The sequence below is a fragment of the Nyctereutes procyonoides genome, unplaced genomic scaffold (assembly GCF_905146905.1).
Source record: "Nyctereutes procyonoides isolate TBG_1078 unplaced genomic scaffold, NYPRO_anot_genome, whole genome shotgun sequence".
In the NCBI taxonomy this organism is placed as follows: domain Eukaryota; kingdom Metazoa; phylum Chordata; class Mammalia; order Carnivora; family Canidae; genus Nyctereutes; species Nyctereutes procyonoides.
Window position 1 is genome coordinate 5,779,886 of NW_026575049.1, and position 20,787 is coordinate 5,800,672.

The 20,787-nt window shown below is 34.9% G+C and overlaps 1 protein-coding gene across 5 annotated transcripts in view; it reads left to right on the forward strand.

Moving 5' to 3' along the window:
* MON2 (MON2 homolog, regulator of endosome-to-Golgi trafficking) overlaps nucleotides 1-20,787 on the forward strand; it is a 105,766-nt gene that overhangs the window by 60,374 nt on the left and 24,605 nt on the right. For all 5 annotated transcript variants that reach the window (XR_008664797.1, XR_008664798.1, XM_055327932.1 and 2 more), the window contains 7 exons: nucleotides 1,770-1,871; nucleotides 3,348-3,458; nucleotides 5,368-5,543; nucleotides 7,829-7,991; nucleotides 9,408-9,701; nucleotides 12,315-12,513; nucleotides 15,977-16,605. Coding sequence is in view for 3 of the 5 variants with exons in the window: in XM_055327932.1 (XP_055183907.1) it covers nucleotides 1,770-1,871; nucleotides 3,348-3,458; nucleotides 5,368-5,543; nucleotides 7,829-7,991; nucleotides 9,408-9,701; nucleotides 12,315-12,513; nucleotides 15,977-16,605 (1,674 nt within the window). In the remaining 2 variants the exon portion in view is untranslated. The remainder of the gene's footprint in view (nucleotides 1-1,769; nucleotides 1,872-3,347; nucleotides 3,459-5,367; nucleotides 5,544-7,828; nucleotides 7,992-9,407; nucleotides 9,702-12,314; nucleotides 12,514-15,976; nucleotides 16,606-20,787) is intronic.

A 20,787-nucleotide genomic window follows, 5' to 3' on the forward strand; every position in this document is an offset into this window, starting at 1 on the left:
CTCTTTTCAGGAATTTGTGCTAATGTGTTGAGGAAGTAGCTTATGGTAAAGTTTGCAAATTCTTCCCTACTAGAAGGTGGGAGTTGATGATGCTTGTGGAGACATTACCAAGCTCAGTATACAATGGCAAAAATAAAAAAGCAGGTGTTCATAGTTTACTATATGGCAGGCACTTACATTTTTTTATTTAATCATTTAAAACTGGTGAGATTTGGTGGTAATATCCTCTTTTTTACAGGTGAAAAATAAAAATAACCAATCTGCCTGGGATCACCTATTTAGTAAATGTTAGAGCTTGGATTTGAACCTGCATGTGCCTCATTCTAGAGCTTTACTCTTAACCTTGTCACTAATGGCTCTAACTTTTGTGTGCAACAATGTCTGCTGTAGCACTTTTAAAAGATAAAATGCCAAAACTTCATTCTAGGCTTCCTGAATAAGATTCTTTGATTATGAAGCATGGACATCTGTACATTTTTTTTAAAATGCCACATGATTCCTGTGTACATCCTAGTTACAATAAGCAGAAGGAGGAGGAGGAAGCAATATGAGGCAGCATTTATGGGGACTTAGTATGTGCCAGATGCTTTTAATGTGGTTGTTTCTGTATATTATATCTTCATTTTATAGATTAAAAAAACAATGGAAACACAGTAATTTAATCAAGGTTACATACCTATTAAGTGGTAGAGTTGAAATAAAACTTCACAGGTATCAGTTTTAACCACTTATGCTGTTTCTACAATGATACACGATTATACCACACAGATTTTTAAGGTGCCCACAACATTAGCACATGCAGGAAGGATCATCCTGACCATATTTGTCTCCAAACAATACTAGTTCCCTTTCTAGTTGGTGAAATGCCAGCAACCAAGGAGAGGGGTTTGTCTTCTATATCTGCTACTTTTGTGTTAGTGTCTAAACTGATAACTCTGATATCTGCCATATTCCTGACTTCACCCTGACTTTCCCCTGGTCTCTGCTGTCTTCTTTTTGCTTTTTCCCTGCTTCCTGATATTCACACATAAAACCTGGACATTTGAAGAATACTCTGATAAGAATATATATTAGTCTACCTGGACTGCTTTAACAAATTATCACAGACGTGGTGGTTTAAACTACAGAAATGTATTTTCTACAATTCCAGAGACTGCAAGTCTAAGATCTAGATGCTGGCATAAGGTTCTAGTGATGGCTTTTCCTGGCTTGAAAGATAGATGCCTTCTCACTATGTCCTCATATGTGGTAGAGGAGAAGTGCTCAGGAGCATGCTAGCAAGTGCTCTGGTGTCTCTTCTTTTAAGACATTAATCCTGCCTTACCAGTTTCACCCTTATGACCTCTTTTAACCATAATTACCCCATAAAGATTTTATCTCCAGTTACCATCAACTTGGTGGTTAGGATTTCAACATAGGAGTTTTAGGGGGACAGTTTAGTCTGTGGTGGAATGCATCTTTCCTTCTGGTCAGAAGACAGGCCATTCTGTGTATCTGGAATAAGCATTGAATTTTTCATTTCTTTGTCATGAAGGTATTCTCTTCCTAACCAAATTTTCCAATTAGGAGCTATTCTGGATGCTTGAGGGTGGGCAGAAGGCTTGTCTCAGGATAACTGAGGTTCTAATTATCGCTAACTCTATACTAATTATGTATTATAATCATGCGTTTCAGAGTATTGTCAGTTTTATGTACAATTGAAGTACTAAAAATTCAAATACAATATGATATATAATATAATATCAAAATACAATATGTTTTTTCTTTAGGAGCCATCTCTTTTTGCTGTTGCCAAATTGTTAGAAACGGGTCTAGTTAACATGCATCGAATAGAAATTCTTTGGAGACCTCTAACTGGCCATCTACTCGAGGTAACTGCTTTTTCTTAGATATTGTACTTTTGTTAAGAATAAAGAGACACACATTGAATTAATGATTCTGGATAACCATATGAAAAATCAATAGTAACTTATTTTCCTTGTACTTATATCTATATAATTTATCAAGGACTAAAGTTTTATAATAACTGCTTTGGGGATCCCTGGGTGGCTCAGTGGTTTAGCACCTGCCTTCAGCCCAGGGCGTGATCTTGGAGACCTGGGATCGAGTCCCACATCAGGCTCCCTGCATGGAGCCTGCTTTTCCCTCTGCCTGTGTCTCTGCCTTTCTCTCTCTGTCTCTCATGAATAAATAAATAAATAAAATCTTAAAAAAAAAAACTGCTTTGGTGAGGAAATAGGTTGGTTTTTTTGGCTGAAAAAAATGGGTGATATATCAGTGAAATCTCTGAAGACTCCTTCAGCTGTTAGCTTGGGACTTCTTTCTTTTGTTATACAGTTTCTTGATCCACCTCAGTTTTAACTAGTTCTGAAACTTAAAGGCAGTTGGGGCTGAGAGTTAGTAGTAAACACCGCTGCTTTTTTTTTTTTTTAAAGATTGTGTTTATTTATTCATGAGAGACAGAGGGGGTGGGGCAGAGACAAAGGCAGAGAGAGAAGCAGGCTCGCTGCAAGGATCCCACTATGGGACTCAATCCGGGATCCCACCCCAAGCCAAAGGCAGACGCTCAACCACTGAGCCACCCGGGGGTTCTGTAAACACTTCTTTACAACCTTTTCTGTGATTCTGAGATAGCTCTTCTGCAGAGGGAAAAGCCTCTTTGGTAGCCCTAATTGTAGATAGTACCAGAGAATTTCATCTGAATTTGTATACTCTTGTGTCCAAGTTGGAATGATTGGTAATAATTAGCTACATCTCAGTAACAGCTGCTTCTGTCAGTATATATGTTTATGTTGCTTTAGGCTTAGGTTACCAGGATCATTTTGTATTACTTTAGTAAGCTGGGAAAGGTATTCTTAATAAAAAAAAAAAAAATGTGCTTGTCCTTTTATTTTTTTCCATTTTATTGAAATTGCTTTTATGAATTATTAAAGGATATATGCAGATTTCTTTATCATGGACTTTCTCATCAAATGGCACAAAAAAGTTAAGATTTTAGCACAGAATTTGATTGTGAGGGTGTGCCTAATTAGGAACCTTAGTGTTAGCTTGCTTCTTTTGTTTACTCTGATGACATAATTTACTTTTATGAAGTCCTTTTTTTTCTATGACTTGCTTAGTTTCATCTTTTATCTTCTCTCTGTTGCTTCCTATGCCTCTTATACAGAAGGTAAGCTTACTTACATTCTAGATATAATTTTTCATTCAGCCATTATTGATGAACAGTTGATACAATTTTTTAAATGGAAAAAAACCGAAAATAATGTTTTAATTTTTTTCTCAAATTGATGTGTGAGCTTAAGTATACAAATTGAATATTTAATTTTTATTCAATGTTTTGTCTCCAGGTCTGTCAGCATCCAAACTCTCGAATGAGAGAATGGGGAGCAGAAGCTTTAACTTCACTTATTAAAGCAGGATTAACGTTTAACCATGATCCTCCACTTTCACAAAACCAGGTAAAAAAATTTTTTTAAATTCTTTTCTTTTTTTAAATTTTTATTTATTTATGATAGTCACAGAGAGAGAGAGAGAGAAAGAGAGAGGCAGAGACACAGGCAGAGGGAGAAGCAGGCTCCATGCACCGGGAGCTCGACGTGGGATTCGATCCCGGGTCTCCAGGATCGCGCCCTGGGCCAAAGGCAGGCGCCAAACGGCTGCGCCACCCAGGGATCCCCTTAAATTCTTAATATAAAATCATCCTCTCCTATATGTAAGTAATACTTTCTTAATTTATCAAATGGATGATATTCTGAGAATGGGTTTTGTTGCTTAATATTTATTTTATATGTAGGCCATGGATATCTTACAGAAGGTTGACATGTCTGCATTTTTAGGATTATCTATCTTTATTAAAAATTATGGCAACTTTCTTGTGAATAACATGGAATTAAAGCTACTAAATTACCTAGAACTGGTCTCCGCATGTGGAAATTTCCCTGTTCAAGCATTGCTTGAGGCCCACTTTATTAGCCTCCCTGCTTTGGTCCTTAACTGTCTCTAATTTTTTCTCTAAGTATCCTTACTTGGAGAGAAAACAAGTGGTGAAAGAGACAAGTACATTAAAATAGATCTTTATTTTTAAAACTTTTAAAAGTTATTTTATACTTCTAGAGTTTGAGTCCTTTGTCCTGACTCCTGTAGTCATTCACATATATCTTATACAATTTGTTAAAAATCCACCAAAGTTCTATTGTTTGAAGTTGAGTAAGAATGAGGCAATTAATAGGCATTTCTATTGCCTTCATTACTTATTGATTGTAATTGTATTCTACAAATTTACTCAATAAATTATTGAGTACATACAGGGTACCAACCAATGTCTTAGCTGTTGGCATAGAAGATAAATAAGACAAAAAAAGATCTGTGTTCTTATAGAACTTACATTTTAGTGATTTCATACTTTTTTCCTATTACAGTTTAAGTTTTTTGAAAAGAAAACCCTGATCTATATCCTTAATATTCAGCTTAATACCTGACCCATAGAGCTTAAATGTTTTTTTCAGACAGTGAACCAAATAAATGAGTCCTTGAAGAGAAAAGAAGTTAAAAATGAAGCAAGTGTTTTCATGTGCTAAAAGGGCCTGAACAGAGTGCCTTTTTTTTTTTTTTAAACTACAATGGGTCCAGTAGTTTTATGCCATCTTTGTTAATGTCTACCATACTTAATTCTTAGGAATATTAAGAATTTTAAATTTAAATACATGTGATATGCTGTTATTAACAGAGTAAATGAAAGATAATTTTAGAAATTGGGGATTGTTGGGCAGCCTGGGTGGCTCAGCAGTTTAAGTGCTGCCTCCAGCCCAGGGTGTGATCCTGGAGACCCGGGATCCAGTCCCACGTTGGGCTCCTTGCATGGAGCCTGCTTCTCCCTCTGCCTGTGTCTCTGCCCCTTTCTTTCTCTCTCTGTGTCTCTCATGAATAAATAAATAAAATCTTAAAAAAAAAAAGTTTAAAAAAAATTGGGGATTGTTTTCATCTCTCCAAATATAGCTAGATATAAGTAGAAATATTTTCTTTAGTGAGATTCGTTTGTATATGGGTCTTTAATTAGTGTTTTTTAAAAAAGTTCTTAATTCATTTACTACTTTTTGTTTGGGGTCTTTAGTGTCTTTTAATGCAGAGTCACTCTCCATTTAATCTGAAGTCTAACATTGTCTAAGGACATAAGTCATAGTCCTTATGACTCATAGTCTAAGATTGTTTTTTATTTTCTCTTATTTAAGAAAAAGACATGACAAAAGAAACTTCTAGTGATTATGGTTAGAGAATCATATTCAGTGTTTGTTTTAGTAGAAAAAGATTCTAATTACTATTATAGTCTTTGAGCCACTCTTCCTAATTAGTTTCTTCTCCTGTTTTCAGAGGCTGCAGTTGCTTTTATTGAACCCATTAAAGGAGATGTCCAGTATTAACCATCCAGATATCCGACTCAAGCAATTAGAATGTGTGTTGCAGATTCTTCAGAGTCAGGGAGATAGTCTTGGGCCTGGATGGCCATTAGTGCTTGGAGTCATGGGAGCAATCAGAAATGATCAAGGGTAAGTGTTTGAAACTAATATCCAAAAACTAATAGTGATTAAGAAGAAATTCATCCTAAAATTTTGCAGAAGTGGTAGTTTTTTATGTGCCTTTCCTAAGATCTAAAATCATTTTTCTTAATCCTACCTCCAGTGACTATAGTGAATTAATCAGGGCTCACCTTTGTTTTGGAAGGTTGGAAAAATTGCTGTTTACTTGACATTTGACAGTTATTCAAGAATACAAGTTTCATAAGATAAATGCACCAAGCTAACAAATTTTTAACACATCCAAAGATTGGGTTTTGTATTATTAAATATTGGTAAAGACATGAATTAACACTTAGGGCTTGACTTCTCTGCATATTTTGGGAAATCTAAGAAATTGCTTTAAGGGACTTCAAAAAATTTATTGCTCATTTATTCTGTGCCTAATATAGTCTAATTACTATGCTTGCTAGTTACCGTGATTACAAAGATAAATAGTTCTTGCTCTAAAAGTAGAATCTTAGGGAAAAGGAACAAGCTCTGTAAGTAGAATCCTAATGAGAATAGTCTGTTATGGCTCAGAAGAATAGAATTCCAATGGAAGGGAGGCCTGAATTCCTGGAGGGGGGCAGAGCCAAAATTATGAAGGACCTTATATGCTTTTATAAACTATTTGGATTTATCTTCAGTACATTTGAGAGACATTTTAGGAGTTGTAAGCAGAGTAACAGTGTGATCTGATATTGTGATAGCACCATGGAGGGGTGGATGGTAAATGAGAGAACCTGCAGTGTTCTCTAGAAATAGAGAAGAGTGATGGACTTGAGCTTCTTAGCAGATTGATTATAGGGGTGAAGGATGATATAAGAAATAGAATAAGGAATGCCTTCCAGATTTCTAACTTAGGCAGTCTAATGAATGGTGGTATTATTAACTAAGTAGTAAATACTGAAGAAAGCAAAATGGACTTACATAGTTTAAGGTAGAGCATTGCAGTGGAGAGGTCTATCAAATGTTTGCATATATTTGTCTCATTCTATAGCAGAATTCATACTATCTTGTGTGATGACTAGTCGAGTTTTATATGATTGAGATGCTTGGGACTATTATGAAAAATTAATTTTTCTTATTTATTTGTAATAATAAATTTTCTAAAAAACTACAAAATACTGAGATGATGAAAGTGAAAAGAGATCAGTCACAGCTTAAATCAAGCTAAGTTTCTTCTCCCAGTCTACAGTGTAGTTATAAACTAGGGCATCATGGTAGGATGAAATTAATTAGTACACATAAAACACTTAGGAAGTGCATGACGTAGCAAACCCTCAATAAGTGTTAGTTATTGGGGCACCTGAGTGGCTTGATTGGTTGGGAATCTGACTCTTGATTTCCTCCTGAGTTTTTGTCTCAGGGTCGTGAGATTGAGCCTCATACCAGCATGGAGTCTGCTTGTCCTTCTCCCTCCCCTCACTTGCATGCTCTCTCTTTCTCTCTCTCTCAAATAACTAAATAAAATATTTAAGAAAAAAATAAGCATTAGTTATTATAATTCTTTTTTTAAAAGATTTGTTTATTCTCTCTCAAATAACTAAAATGTTTAAGAGAAAAATAAGCATTAGTTATAATTCTTTTTTTTTTTTTTAAAGATTTGTTTATTCATGATAGACATAGAGAAGCAGAGACACAGGCAGAGGGAGAAGCAGGCTCCATGCCGGGAGCCTGACGTGGGACTCGATCTCAGTACTCCAGGATTGTGCCCTGGGCCAAAGGCAGGCGCCAAACCGCTGAGCCACCCAGGGTTCCCCAATTCATTTTTATTATTATTTTTCACCACTAGAATTTCTCTCTCAAATCAATTCCTTCTTATTCCTTTTATTTGAAATTCAAAATGTACTCTTTTCTTTTACAGAATAGATGTAGAATTTTAAGTAAGATATAGATATAAAAGAATGAGGAACTCATTTTCATTCAGTGGGTAAATTGGGTGTATTTGCATGTGCTAGGCACCATGCTAGATATTGGGGATACACTGGTGAAAGTAGCTGTAGCCAATTTCCTTTACTCATTAATGTCGAAGTTTTATTTGGTTAGTTGGTTCAAAGTTCTTTATTTTTATTTGTTAATTTTGTTCAAGTATGTGTTTCTCCTTTTCATTTATGTAAATGTTGAAATACATTTCATCTATATTAGGGGAGATTTTCTTGTTCAACTTTTAAAATAGAATTTAATTTGCTTCAAATTATTATAGGATGTTATTTTTACTTAAATTTCTTTTAAATGCATGAGTATAATTTTTTTCCTTTTTTTTTTTTTTTCAGAGAATCCTTGATACGAACTGCGTTCCAGTGTCTTCAGTTGGTCGTGACAGATTTTCTACCAACAATGCCTTGTACATGCCTGCAGATTGTTGTAGATGTTGCAGGTAGCTTTGGACTTCATAACCAAGAACTTAATATTAGCTTAACTTCAATAGGTTTATTGGTAAGTATTATTGCTTTTCTTGTGATCATATAATTTAGAAATCACTGTTATGCTGCTGAGAGTGAATGCTAAGAGACTAGGCTTATGGCTTTAGAAGGGTTGTTTAAATGACTTTTAAGTACTAAGCTTATATTTTGCATGGAAGATTAAGTGACATAAGTTAAGAATTAATTCATTAATAGCAGAATATTTGGAATAATTTTGATACATTAAGCTGAAATTTCACTCTAAAAAATTTGTCATGAGAGGATTGGTAAACAAGTAATAGTATATATAAGGGAAGTATTCAGTTGACTTTAGTGTAAAGATTAAGTGATTTTTTTAGTATTGTTTTAGTAACAACATTTTCATGTATTACTTATTTAGTATAAATAAAGCTCCAGTAAAAGGCTTTACTATATACACAGGGCTTTGCTGTATACACAGTCCTGTAGTTTGTCAGCACTGCTTTGTTAGCTATTGGAAGGCAAATGTTAATGGAAGAACTTTGACCTGTGGAAACAGTATTTTAATTCCGTGTGCCTCTTGTTGATTGTTTTACTATTGAGCCTTGTTTTATTCATCTTGAAGGTAGAAGGAAATCTAAGATAGGATATTATTGATATTATGTAAGTAAACAAATAGCTGTTCCCAATATAAATGTATTTAAAGACAATTATTTAGACTCTTTTAAATGTTTATTATAAGCCAGGAGGTTTTAAAGTCAAACTTAAATAGTCCTTACAAGCCAGATATAAGTGACTATTAAAAATGTAATTATAGGAAGGAAAATAAGCATATGTATAGAATTGCTCCCAAAGAGTAGTTAATTCAGTATTGATTAAATTACTGCTAGGTGTCACCTTCTTTATATTTATGTTCATAAGATTCTCTACATTCTTATCATTGGTATAATTCTTACTAATTCATACACCACATATTGTGGTTGAGAATGAAGTCATAAGATATGTTTGGATATAGTAGTTATTATATGAAATTGCCTAATATCATTAAACAATATTAAGGAATTGTTAATAATTTTTTTGGTGTCATAATGGTATCATGGTTATTTTTTTAAAGGCTTTATCTAGTGGAAATTATAAAAATAGTCATGAAGTAAATATGAGAGAATATTAACAATTGTTTATGTGTATATCAATATACTGATACATTTCCCCTGTTTTTCTATGTCTTTGAAATGTTTCATAAAGAAACATTTAAAAATATTAATGTTAGCATGAGATTATTTCCTCAAATTTTCCTGAAATCAGGTGGAGACAAATGACAGATGTTTTCAAATCTTTTCTATTAGAAAAGGAGTTTCTGAAGTGGCTTTTAAAAGTTTTATTCTGAAAGGTAAAGCAACCATGTGTTGCGCATTTACTTATGTGTTTAAAATCTGTGAGTGAAATGGCATTTTTCTACTTTGCTTTTTAGTGGAATATTTCAGATTATTTTTTCCAAAGAGGGGAAACTATTGAAAAAGAATTAGATAAAGAAGAAGCAGCACAGCAAAAGCAGGCAGAAGAGAAAGGAGTGGTTTTAAATCGGCCTTTCCATCCTGCTCCACCGTTTGATTGCTTGTGGTTGTGTCTTTATGCAAAATTGGGTGAACTCTGTGTGGACCCTCGTCCTGCAGTGAGGAAGAGTGCTGGACAAACTCTGTTTTCAACAATTGGTGCACATGGAACTTTATTACAGCATTCAACATGGCACACTGTTATTTGGAAGGTATTAACCATTAGCTTGAGCAACTAGCTTTTGAGACAGATTTTCAAATTTTTCAATCTTGTTCCTATTAATTTTTGAAAAAGAATTTCCATGCACTTGTGCTTTTGACAAAACAAAATGTTTGTTTTGCCATACTTTAAAATTGTACCTCACGCAGAGTAAATTACATATCAAATGCCTATTATCTTTCTTTATCTCTTATCTGTGTTTCTATTTTTGCCTCTGCCTTTCCCTTTTTTTTTCCTGTTTTCCCAAGTGGTAAAACCATACATATAATTCAAATGTTACCAACTGAGAATTTTATAAATGAAAGAATATCAACAGTAGTGAAATTTACTTGCAGGATCACTGAACAGAAGTAACATCAAATTGGTAAATTCTGTGTTTGTTCATTAACTGTTTCATTTTTTTCCCCTTTTTCTTAAAAGATATTTTATTTGTAAGTAATCTCTGTACCAATATAGGGCTCGAACTCACAATCCTGAGACCAAAAGTCATGGGCTCTACTGACTGAGCCAGCCAGGTGCACCTTTTTTCTCCTCATCCTTCTTTCAAAAACTTTCTTCAGTTGGACATCTGACTCTTGATTTCAGCTTAGGTCACGATCCCACAGTTGTGAGATCGGGCTTGTGTTGGGCTCCGTACTCAGCGTGGAGTTTGTTTGGGGTTCTCTCCCTCTCCCTCTGCTCCTCCCCAGCATGTGTGTGCCCTTGTGGGCACTCTCTTTCTCTTTCTCTTTCTCAAAGTAAATAAATAAAATGTTAAAAAAAAACACTTAAAAAATTTCTTACAAAACCAACAGCTTATTAGTGAGCATTCCCTCTTTGCTGAAAGCTCTCCTTTTTTGTTCTACCTATTCCATTTATTTATTTATTTATTTATTTATTTATTTATTTATTTTATTTATTTATTTATTTATTTATTTATAAGAGACAGAGAGAGACACAGAGACACAGGCAGAGAGAGGAGAAACAGGCTCCATGCAGGGAGCTTGATGTGGGACTCGATCCTGGGATCCCGGGATCACTTTCTGAGCCAAAGGCAGATGCTCAACCCCTGAGCCACCCAGGTGTCCCGTCTATTCCATTTTAATAAAAATCTATTTATCATCTTTTCATTGCTTTTGTGAATTTCCAAGATCAGTAAGTTTGACAGTAGGCTGCATCATAAATCTTAATTGTATTTAACAATTTGTCTTCAATTTAACAGAAATATTCCAAAATGTCTTAAAAAATTAATACTGTATATCCACTTATAAAAATAATTAAAATCCCTTCTCCTTCCTGTGTGTTCTCTTTCAGCTGCATCCGCTGGCTCCTCCTTTTCAGATCACAAAATGCTTAAGCTTCCCTTACTATTTTAAAACCAAACTGGTATTTTCTCTGATTTAAGTGTTAATCTTGCTGCCTAATTCTCAGTGATTTTTTTTCCTTCCTCACTTCCCCTGCATTCTCTTGATTTTTTTTTTCTTTTTTTTTTTTACTTATGATAGAGAGCGAGAGAGAGAGGCAGAGACACAGGCAGAGGGAGAAGCAGGCTCCATGCACCGGGAGCTCGACGTGGGATTCGATCCCGGGTCTCCAGGATCGCGCCCTGGGCCAAAGGCAGGCGCCAAACCGCTGCGCCACCCAGGGATCCCCTCTCTTGATCTTTTAAGATGATTTCCAGATTATTCTACATTAGAGTCTCTTAAACTGTAAAGTAACAGAATCACCTAGACGACTTGTTCAAGTACAAATTGCTGAGCCACCACCTCTCGCTTCCCAGTTTCTGATATTTTTTGAGCCCCCTGGCAGGGGTCTGAGAATTTGCATATCTGAATTTCCTGTGTGATGCTAAAGCTGTTAATTCTGAGAACGTATTTTGAGAACCACAGAATTTGTTCATAGGCTACAGGTGGTCTTCTAATTGCCAAGATTTTCACCCTAAATTCAGTTCTTATCCTATTCATATTTTTTTGTAGTATTTAACGCTGTTAATTATTTTTTCCTTGAAATTTCTCTTCCCTTGGATTCTGTTTCACAGAATGTTTCTGCTTGTCTTTCCAATATAAAATTTTTTTTTCTTCAGTTCCTCCCTCTGAGTCTACTCTTCAGTGTAAACAAACATACCCAAGTCCCAAACACTTCCCTACTTGTTTTTTCCTTTCATCTTCTTTTTTTTAACGTAGGCCCCATGCCCAGTGCAGGGCTTGAACTCCTGACCCTGTTCAAGAGTCCCATGCTCTACCAACTGAGCCAGCCAGGCATCCCCTTGCTTGATTTTGTTCAAACAACCTCATTTAGTCCTGAACTTTCAGTTGTAACTTCTTACAGATACCTTCCATAATTACATTTTTTGCCTAGACTTTTTTCCTTAGCTTCATTCCCTTCTTATGTATTACCCCATAGATGCTCTATTGATACTTCGATAAACAAGTCTTAGAAAATACTCTATCCAATTTAAAAACTTTTCATAGTCCATGACTTTAATGACAAACTTTATAATATCTCTAATATTAAATTTTTTCTCATATACAGAATCTGTCAGGTGTAATATTTTTGTGACAGTTTCTAACTGCTGTGCTATTACTTAAGCTATGTTATTTTTATATGCATTTTTATAAATATTCAGGTTCTCTTTCATCTTCTGGACCGAGTTCGGGAGTCTTCTACCACTGCAGACAAAGAAAAGATTGAGTCTGGAGGTGGCAATATTCTTATTCATCATTCAAGGGACACAGCAGAGAAGCAGTGGGCAGAGACATGGGTTTTAACATTGGCCGGAGTAGCAAGAATCTTCAACACTAGAAGATATTTACTGCAACCTTTAGGTATATCCACTCCCCCCCCCCACCCTCCCCACCCCCGGTTATAGAAGTTATTCATGTTAAATGAAATTTGGAAACTACAGAAGATCTTTAAAAAAAATTTATGTATAGTGCTCCTTCCCAAGAATATTCAGTCTTTTTTTTTTTTTTTTAAGAATATTCAGTCTTAACTTCCAGTCTTTGTTTTTGTGTGATATGTGCATGAGCATACACATTTTCACTCATTTCATTGAGAAAATATATAATGTATCTCTTTTGGGCTAGCCTCTAGGGGATACAATGGTGAGTAACATACACAGCAGTCTTTTTGTCATAGGCCTGAGGGAATAACTATAATTACTTTATAAAAGCAACACTGCTGCAGTGATAAATGTTACAAAGGAATGGTGCTTTGTAAGCTTATAATACATTTTTGACGAGGCCTCTGAGGTCCAAGTAAGCTTCCCTGAAAGATGAGTAGTAGTTCATCAGGCAAAGGTAAGACAAAATGTGAAGTTTTACAGGCAGAGAATGTGTAAATGTCAATGGTACTAAGATTAAGAAACCCCAGTGGAGATTGTACCTTCAATTCTGATGGTAGTGATGGTGATGGTAGAGAAAAATGAACAGAACAGAAATACTGTTTTATGTAATTATGAGCATACCGTACATATTATTGCATTTTTATAAGTTATTATTTTATATTTGGCTTTTTTGTTCCTGTTTATGTTAAAGCATAAGCATATTTATTCTTTCCATCAGCATTTTTGTGTGATGTTCTTCAAGTTCATTTTTTCCTTTTTTTTCAAAAATAATCTATAGTGTCTGATCTATTTTGTACTCCTAGATCTTAATATATAATATATATTAAAATTCTAATTTTTATTTTCACATAAAATTTACATAAAATGAAATGTAGCAGCTTTAAACTGTACATTTGCTAAGTTTTGACAAAATAAGCATCATTTTTAATACTTTCATGATAGTTATTTTATTTTAATTTTATTTTATTTTACTTTATTTTTTAAGATTTATTTATTCATTCAGAGAGAGAGCGAAGAGAGAGGCAGAGACACAGGCAGAGGGAGAAGCAGGCTCCATGCAGGAAGCCCGATGTGGGACTCGTTCCCGGGTCTCCAAGATCACACCCCAGGCTGCAGGTGGCCTTAAACCGCTGCGTCACCGGGGCTGCCCTCATGATAGTTATTTTAAAGACCAAAACCTAATAGATAAAAATCTAGTTTTTAAAAATGAAGACATAAAGCAGTTTGTGTAGCCTTTCTTTGACAGAAGTGTTCTGTTTAGTTTTGGTAGTTTTTTTTTTTTAAGTGTTTTAATCTTTTTTTTTTTTCTTTAATTATGATAGTCACACAGAGAGAGAGAGAGGCAGAGGCACAGGCAGAGGGAGAAGCAGGCTCCATGCACCGGGAGCCCGACGTGGGACTCGATCCCGGGTCTCCAGGATCGCGCCCTGGGCCAAAGGCAGGCGCTAAACCGCTGCGCCACCCAGGGATCCCAGTTTTGGTAGTTTTTAAATGTAATATATCAAAACTCTTTGAAGAGTTCACTAAAAAAAAAAAAAAAAAAAAATCTGTGCTTTCAATTGTATGTAAATTATACCTCAATTTTTAATTAAAAAAAGAGTGAAAAGGAATAGGCATGTAACTGGCCAGGTGTTATTTTTTGTCCTCTATAAAGGCAGAGTAGTACTTATTGTTTCATACCAGGATTACTTCCAGCTTTGCTACTAACTGAATGCTTCCTCAGCCATATGGGCTTATCTCTTACTGAATTCTTCCTCAGCCATATGGGCTTATCTCTTCTTTAAAAATTTAGTCTTTTATAGTCTTTGGGAAGTGACTTTAAACCTTAATTATTTATGTATTTCATAACCTACTTATGGCATCCTGCTTTGGAAAATATCACTTCTTCTAATTTTGGTGTCATTTAAATGCAAGTATGCAGGGCACCTGGGTGGCTTAGTTGGTTAAGTGTCTACCTCTGGTTCTGGTTGTGATCCTGGGGTCCTGGGATCGAGCCCTGTGTCGAGCACCTGGCTCACTGGGGTGTCTGCTTCACCTTCTCTCTCTAACCCTCCCCCCCGCTCGTGTTTTTGCTTACTCTCCCTCTCTCTCTCTCAAATGAATAAATAAAAAATAATAATGAATCCAAATATGTGGGTAATAATCCATGCTATTAAAGCCATTGGGCTAGATTGCTGGAGGAATAAGATCATTTTTGCGGGGCTTCATATAGAAGCAGACTACATGTTATAAAGAACTTCAATATAAATGTGCTTAATTGGTCATAGGAGTAGAACAACAGACTGGATTGTTCAGTGGAAACCCAACAACTGCCATTCAGCCCATGCTTTGCTGATGTTGGATCAGCAGACTCAATTTCACACAAGGGGAACAAATTTAGACTCAGTCTAAAAAAGCAGACTGTTCCTTAGGGTACATTTTCCCCTGGTGACTCGCTATAATTGGGAAAAAAATATTTAAGAAAATTCTGCAACAACAACAACAAAAATTCTGCAACTGTAAGTTTCGTAAATATGAAAACCAAAGGGTAAAGTGTAGATTATTTTAAACATTTAGACCTGTAAAAACGTGTTACTTTGTAACTTCTCCAATATTTTTTAAGAATGAGAACATCCTAAGATCTTAATCATTCATAAAGATAGATGGATAAATCAGAGTTGTTACTAAAAAGCTTTTGTTTTTGGGACGCCTGGGTGGCTCAGCAGTTGAGCATCTGCATTTGGCTCAGGGTGTGATTCCAGGTCCGAGGATTGAGTCCCACATCGGGCTCCCTGCGAGGAACCTGCTTCTCCCTCTGCCTAGGTCTCTGCCTCTCTCTCTGTGTCTCTCAGGAATTAAAAAAAAAAAAAGAAGAAGCTTTTGTTTTTACCCTCTTAAGTTTTTATTCTGTTCTCCTTAGGCAGAAATACCCAGAAATAGTGTAAATGTGTGTAAGACCAAGAAATAGTATAAATATATGTACCTACATTTGTAGAGTTCTGTTTTTAAGACCAAAACATTAATGTACTCATTATTATCTTCTTGGTGCCCTTTGTTTCTATATTTGAAAAAAAAATTTTACTGGATTTTCGGGTTTCATTGATTGTAATTCACATGGTTTGTACCTTAATACCTAAGCATATTTTTTATTTGTATTAATTAATTAAAGATTTTATTTATTTATTCTTGAGAGACACAGAGAGAGAGGCAGAGACATAGGAAGAGGGAGGAGAAGCAGGCTCCATGCAGGGAGCCCGATGTGGGACTCGATCCCAGGACTCCAGATTCATGCCCTGAGCCAAAGGCAGACGCTCAACCACTGAACCATCAAGGTGTCCCTTAAGCATATTTTTTAAAGTTGTGTAGAAATTTAAGTAGAAAAATAAAGCAAACATTCTAAAGTGTGCAGTAGTGAGAGAAATCTTGATCACTTTGATAGATTTTGTTTTCTCTTCCTAATATAGGAGATTTTTCAAGAGCATGGGATGTTCTTCTTGACCATATACAATCAGCAGCACTCAGCAAGAACAATGAAGTATCTTTGGCTGCACTGAAAAGCTTCCAGGAAATTTTACAGATTGTGTCCCCTGTCAGAGACTCAGAAAAGCCCGAGACACCACCTGCAGTTAATGTGCCTGTGCCTGTCCTTATAGGGTCCATATCAGGCCCTGGCCTGAGCAGACCATTTGTAAGAACAGATTCCATCGGAGAGAGACTTGGAAGATATAATAGCTCTGAGCCACCCGAAGTTACCGATGAGCTTGAAGATTTGAATCTCTGGTGGGCTGCATGGAATACCTGGTATAGAATTGGATCTGAAAGCACTAAGCCTCCCATTACTTTCGACAAACTGACTTTCATTCCCAGCCAGCCTTTCCTTACAGCTTTAATTCAGATATTTCCAGCTCTCTATCAACACATAAAAACTGGTTTCAATATGGACGACTTACAAAAGCTGGGAGTCATACTGCACAGTGCTGTGTCAGTCCCAATAAGTTCAGATGCATCCCCTTTCATTCTTCCATCGTATACTGAAGCAGTTTTAACAAGTTTACAGGAAGCTGTACTGACAGCTTTAGATGTTCTCCAAAAGGTAATAGAATTTTAGTAGCCATCTAAACATTAATGCATGTGGTTCGCTGGAAGTTTTTTAGTTTGCTATATATGTTTTGAGATAAATTCTAGATCATCAAGATTGTCATACATGCATACTTTGTATAAATTCAGGATTGTAAGTATCCAATTATTTAAAAAACTTACAGTTTTCTGATGTATTTGAAAAGGTAGTTCAGATTTGTTTCAAGAGTCTTTCAGAAACTGTATCCTCTTGTTTCCTTTCACCAACATTTTTTGTTTGATCATTCAACTCTTCACTAGAAGATATACTTTTCTGAATAATAACTTTAATAGAGTACTTCTATAGTTAGAAAATTAATAAGCTATGGAATCATATATATTGTTTCATTGTACTTAAATTTAGCTCTGGAACCTTTAGAATCCTATTTTTAAAAATGAGTAAGAATAAATTTATAAAGTATTTTCCTTACAAAAATTTTGTCATGGAAATATATCTTACCTATGTGTGTTATGTTAGTAAAATAAACAGACCTAAAAATCATTGAGCAAATCCCAGTTAGCAGGCAAGACCAGATCAAAATCAAAGAATTCTTTAAACTATCGAGATAATTGTTAGCATAATTCACAACAACCAAAATGCTAAACAGAAAAATGCCAGCTGAGGAGCCAGCAATTCTAACAAAGTTGCTATGACATTCTAACAAAATGAAGATGGATCTAGATTTTGATTACACTTGTGTTAATCAGATTTGTGTACTGTAAATCATGTTTTCTAGTTAACTGATTGTGTTATATCCAGCTAGAATGATGAAAACTTTCACAGTGAAAGTAGTGGTCTCTACTACACTGTAATACCTCTTCAAGGCTCTGTCCAACTGAGCACTAATTCCTTGATCTCTTTAACCCTAGTTGCATTGTGCAGAGAAACAAATTGTGTAGTAACTAAAAATGTAAGAGAATCTGACATTTAAAAAACTTCATTTAGGGGTATCAGTTTTCAATAATTAAAATCAAAATAGCTACTCTTTTTAACAGTGGAGAAAAAAAAGTAGCCTTTCAGTTACCTACTTTTTCCCCCTTGATTGACCATACACAAAAGTTGCTTATGGAGTGCCCTGGGAGAGACTGAAAAGTTATTCTGTCAGAAAAGCAAAGCAAAGCACAGGCCTTATGGGACATCTATAATCTAGAACTCTGATTCAGGTGTTTGATTCAAGTTTTTATAAACAAAGAATAAACAACAAACTTCCAAATTCTTGTCAAGGAAAAAAAAGCACATAATTTTATTTTTAAAAACTCTGCCTTGGCAATGACAGAACAGAATGAATGACAGAATAGAATCTTTTATTCTTACTACTGGGAACTTGTTCTCAGCTTTTACTGGTTTTGAAAATCATATCTATATATATACCTTCAATGTGAAACTTAAGAAGCTTTATTGCTGTTCATTTATATCAGTTGATATCAATTTGCGTTACTAATTTTCACTCTAGGGATCCCTGGGTGGCGCAGCGGTTTAGCGCCTGCCTTTGGCCCAGGGCGTGATCCTGGAGACCCGGGATCGAATCCCATGTCAGGCTCCCAGTGCATGGAGCCTGCTTCTCCCTCTGCCTGTGTCTCTGCCTCTCTCTCTCTCTCTCTGTGACTATCATAAATAAATAAAAATTAAAAAAAAACAAACAACTAATTTTCACTCTAGCTATTTTTTTGTTATTTCTATAATTAGTACTTGAATATTAATTGAATATAATTAGTATTGAATATTGAATTATAGAATAATATTCTATAATTAGTATTTCAATATTGAATATTGAGTATATTTCATAGTACTTGAATATGAGTCAAACATATGGTCTTTAATATTTCCTATTAGAAAAAATTAACTTATTATCAGTAAAATTCTTTCTACATTTTCTCCCACAAGTGTCAGGAAATTTTTTCACAAGCAAAATTTACTTACTTTGGGACTTTATCCTTAAATTAATAAGCTATCCAAGAAAACATTTTATTGATTCAATATAATTTCTTTCAGAAAAACTCATTTTTGATTTCACGTTTACCCTTATATAGTTTAGGGTTTCAGGGTCACAGTCTTCCCTTGGTTTTTAAATCCCTTGTTCCCACCAGATTGACTTAGTTGTGTATGCTAATTGATTTTGAGGGGGGGGGGCGGCGGCAAGATATTTTGGCATATGTGGAACCTGAGAATTTGATTATCTGTTTTCCCTAAATTCTGAGATCAGGAGACTCTGTCTTATTCATTGCTAAACTTTAAAAGGTTAGTTGGCTGGATACTGTATCTGTCTTCATCATCAAGGCTGCTGGAGTAGTATTCCAGGATACCATCATGTTGTCTGTGAATGGTGCCCTTGGAGTCTTGCAACAAAGCCCTCCCTGCCTACTACTTAATGGGGAAAGTTTTAGAATCTCTTTATATCAGCTTCTTAATCTATGAAATGAAACTAATAAATCTACAACTTTTTTCTTATTAAATGGGATTTATAAGGCATTTATTGCCTGGCACAGTTAAACATTCACTAGATGTTAGCTGTTACTGTCTTCATCATCAATTTCCTCGTGAAAGTTTTAGTAAAAGGCTGGAGAAGGCAAAAATAGTCTTAGGATAAGTAGGTACTAAATGAATTATTGTTAAAGGACTTAATAAGAGAAACCTTGAACCATGTCAGAGATTGGATGTCCATTTTCTGTTCTTCTTTTCACATACAGTTTTTTTGATCAAACTGTACTAATACTAGGAAATGTCTGGACTGCTGACGGTTCTTAACTTTTGGACTAAAATCTGTTGGGAGGTTCATACTCGTTTTTTCCTGATATATAAACTTAAGAATACTGAAGAAAAACCAATAATAACTTTCTCTTAGATGGGGGATGTTTAAAAAAAAACCTCAGTTCTATATTATGCATCTTAAAATCCCAGGATTGCTTATTAGGTCAACTCTAACACTATAGTATGTTTTCTTTTTATAAAGGACTACTGAAAATCAAAGTGTATAATCATAGTCATTGTCTTGTGCTAAGATAGTTCCAGAGAAATTGTAATTACAAGATGATCTAACTTAATATAAGCAGCACTTTGCATTTCAAGATTCTTTTATCTAAAATTTCAGTCATAACTAAATGGTTACATCTTCTCTCAGGGAAAATAAAATTAATCTATTATCTGAGAGGTTAAAAAAGCCATGGATTGCAGAAAAACATAAGTATGTGCATCTTTTAAAGAAATTGCTTAAAAATTTGAAATGCTTTGAATTTTGATTCAGTACTTTGAGGATACCTCAAGTGCAGAATAACCATGCTTTTTGTTTTGTAAAGCACAAATATATCTTAGACTCTACGTAGATAATATCATGAAATATTTTTCACATAGAGAAAAAGAAACACTAAGTATGTGAAAGACAACAGGAGAAAACACATTTATGGCTAGGAAAAAATGAAAATACAATATCTATTACAAGTACTGTCAACATACCTGAAGTAATTAAAATCTGCTGTATCAGGATATGCATTTTATTGTTTATCAAATTGTTTATAGTAATAGGTTTAATTTTTATTGAATTTTTAAAATTTTCTTATTTTTTTAAAGGTTTTATTTATTTATGGGAGACACAGAGAGACGCAGAGACACAGGCAGAGGGAGAAGCAGGCTCCACGCAGGGAGCCTGATGTGGGACTTGATCCTGGGACTTAAGGCAGACGCTTAACCGCTGAGCGACCCAGGCGCCCCCAATTTTCTTGTTTTAAATCAAGTCTGTATATTCAGATACATTAGGCATTAAATATACACTGCCCTGTTAAAAAATTAATGTATACATTTCTTTTAGAAACAAATTTTCATACATGACTTATCTTTCCATCTAATATACATGATTAAGTCAGAAGACAAAGCATAGTGCAGAAACCAGCTGCCATTTCAATGAACTGATACTATCACTTAAATAGAAGTTTATATCAGTCAATATCATCTTGGTCAGTGAGGGAGGCACTCTTGATGGTCTAATGGTTGTCTTAATGAACAAATAATCCAATCGTGGAACCTCAGAGCTGCCTGGGACTCCTCTTTAAGTGCTTGCCCTTTTTCCAGTCTGTTAAGTAATAAATCACACTTTTTATTAAAAAAGATTTTTTAGCTGATTAACAGATTTAGCCCGTACTTTCTTCAATAATAGTTTAAAATAGC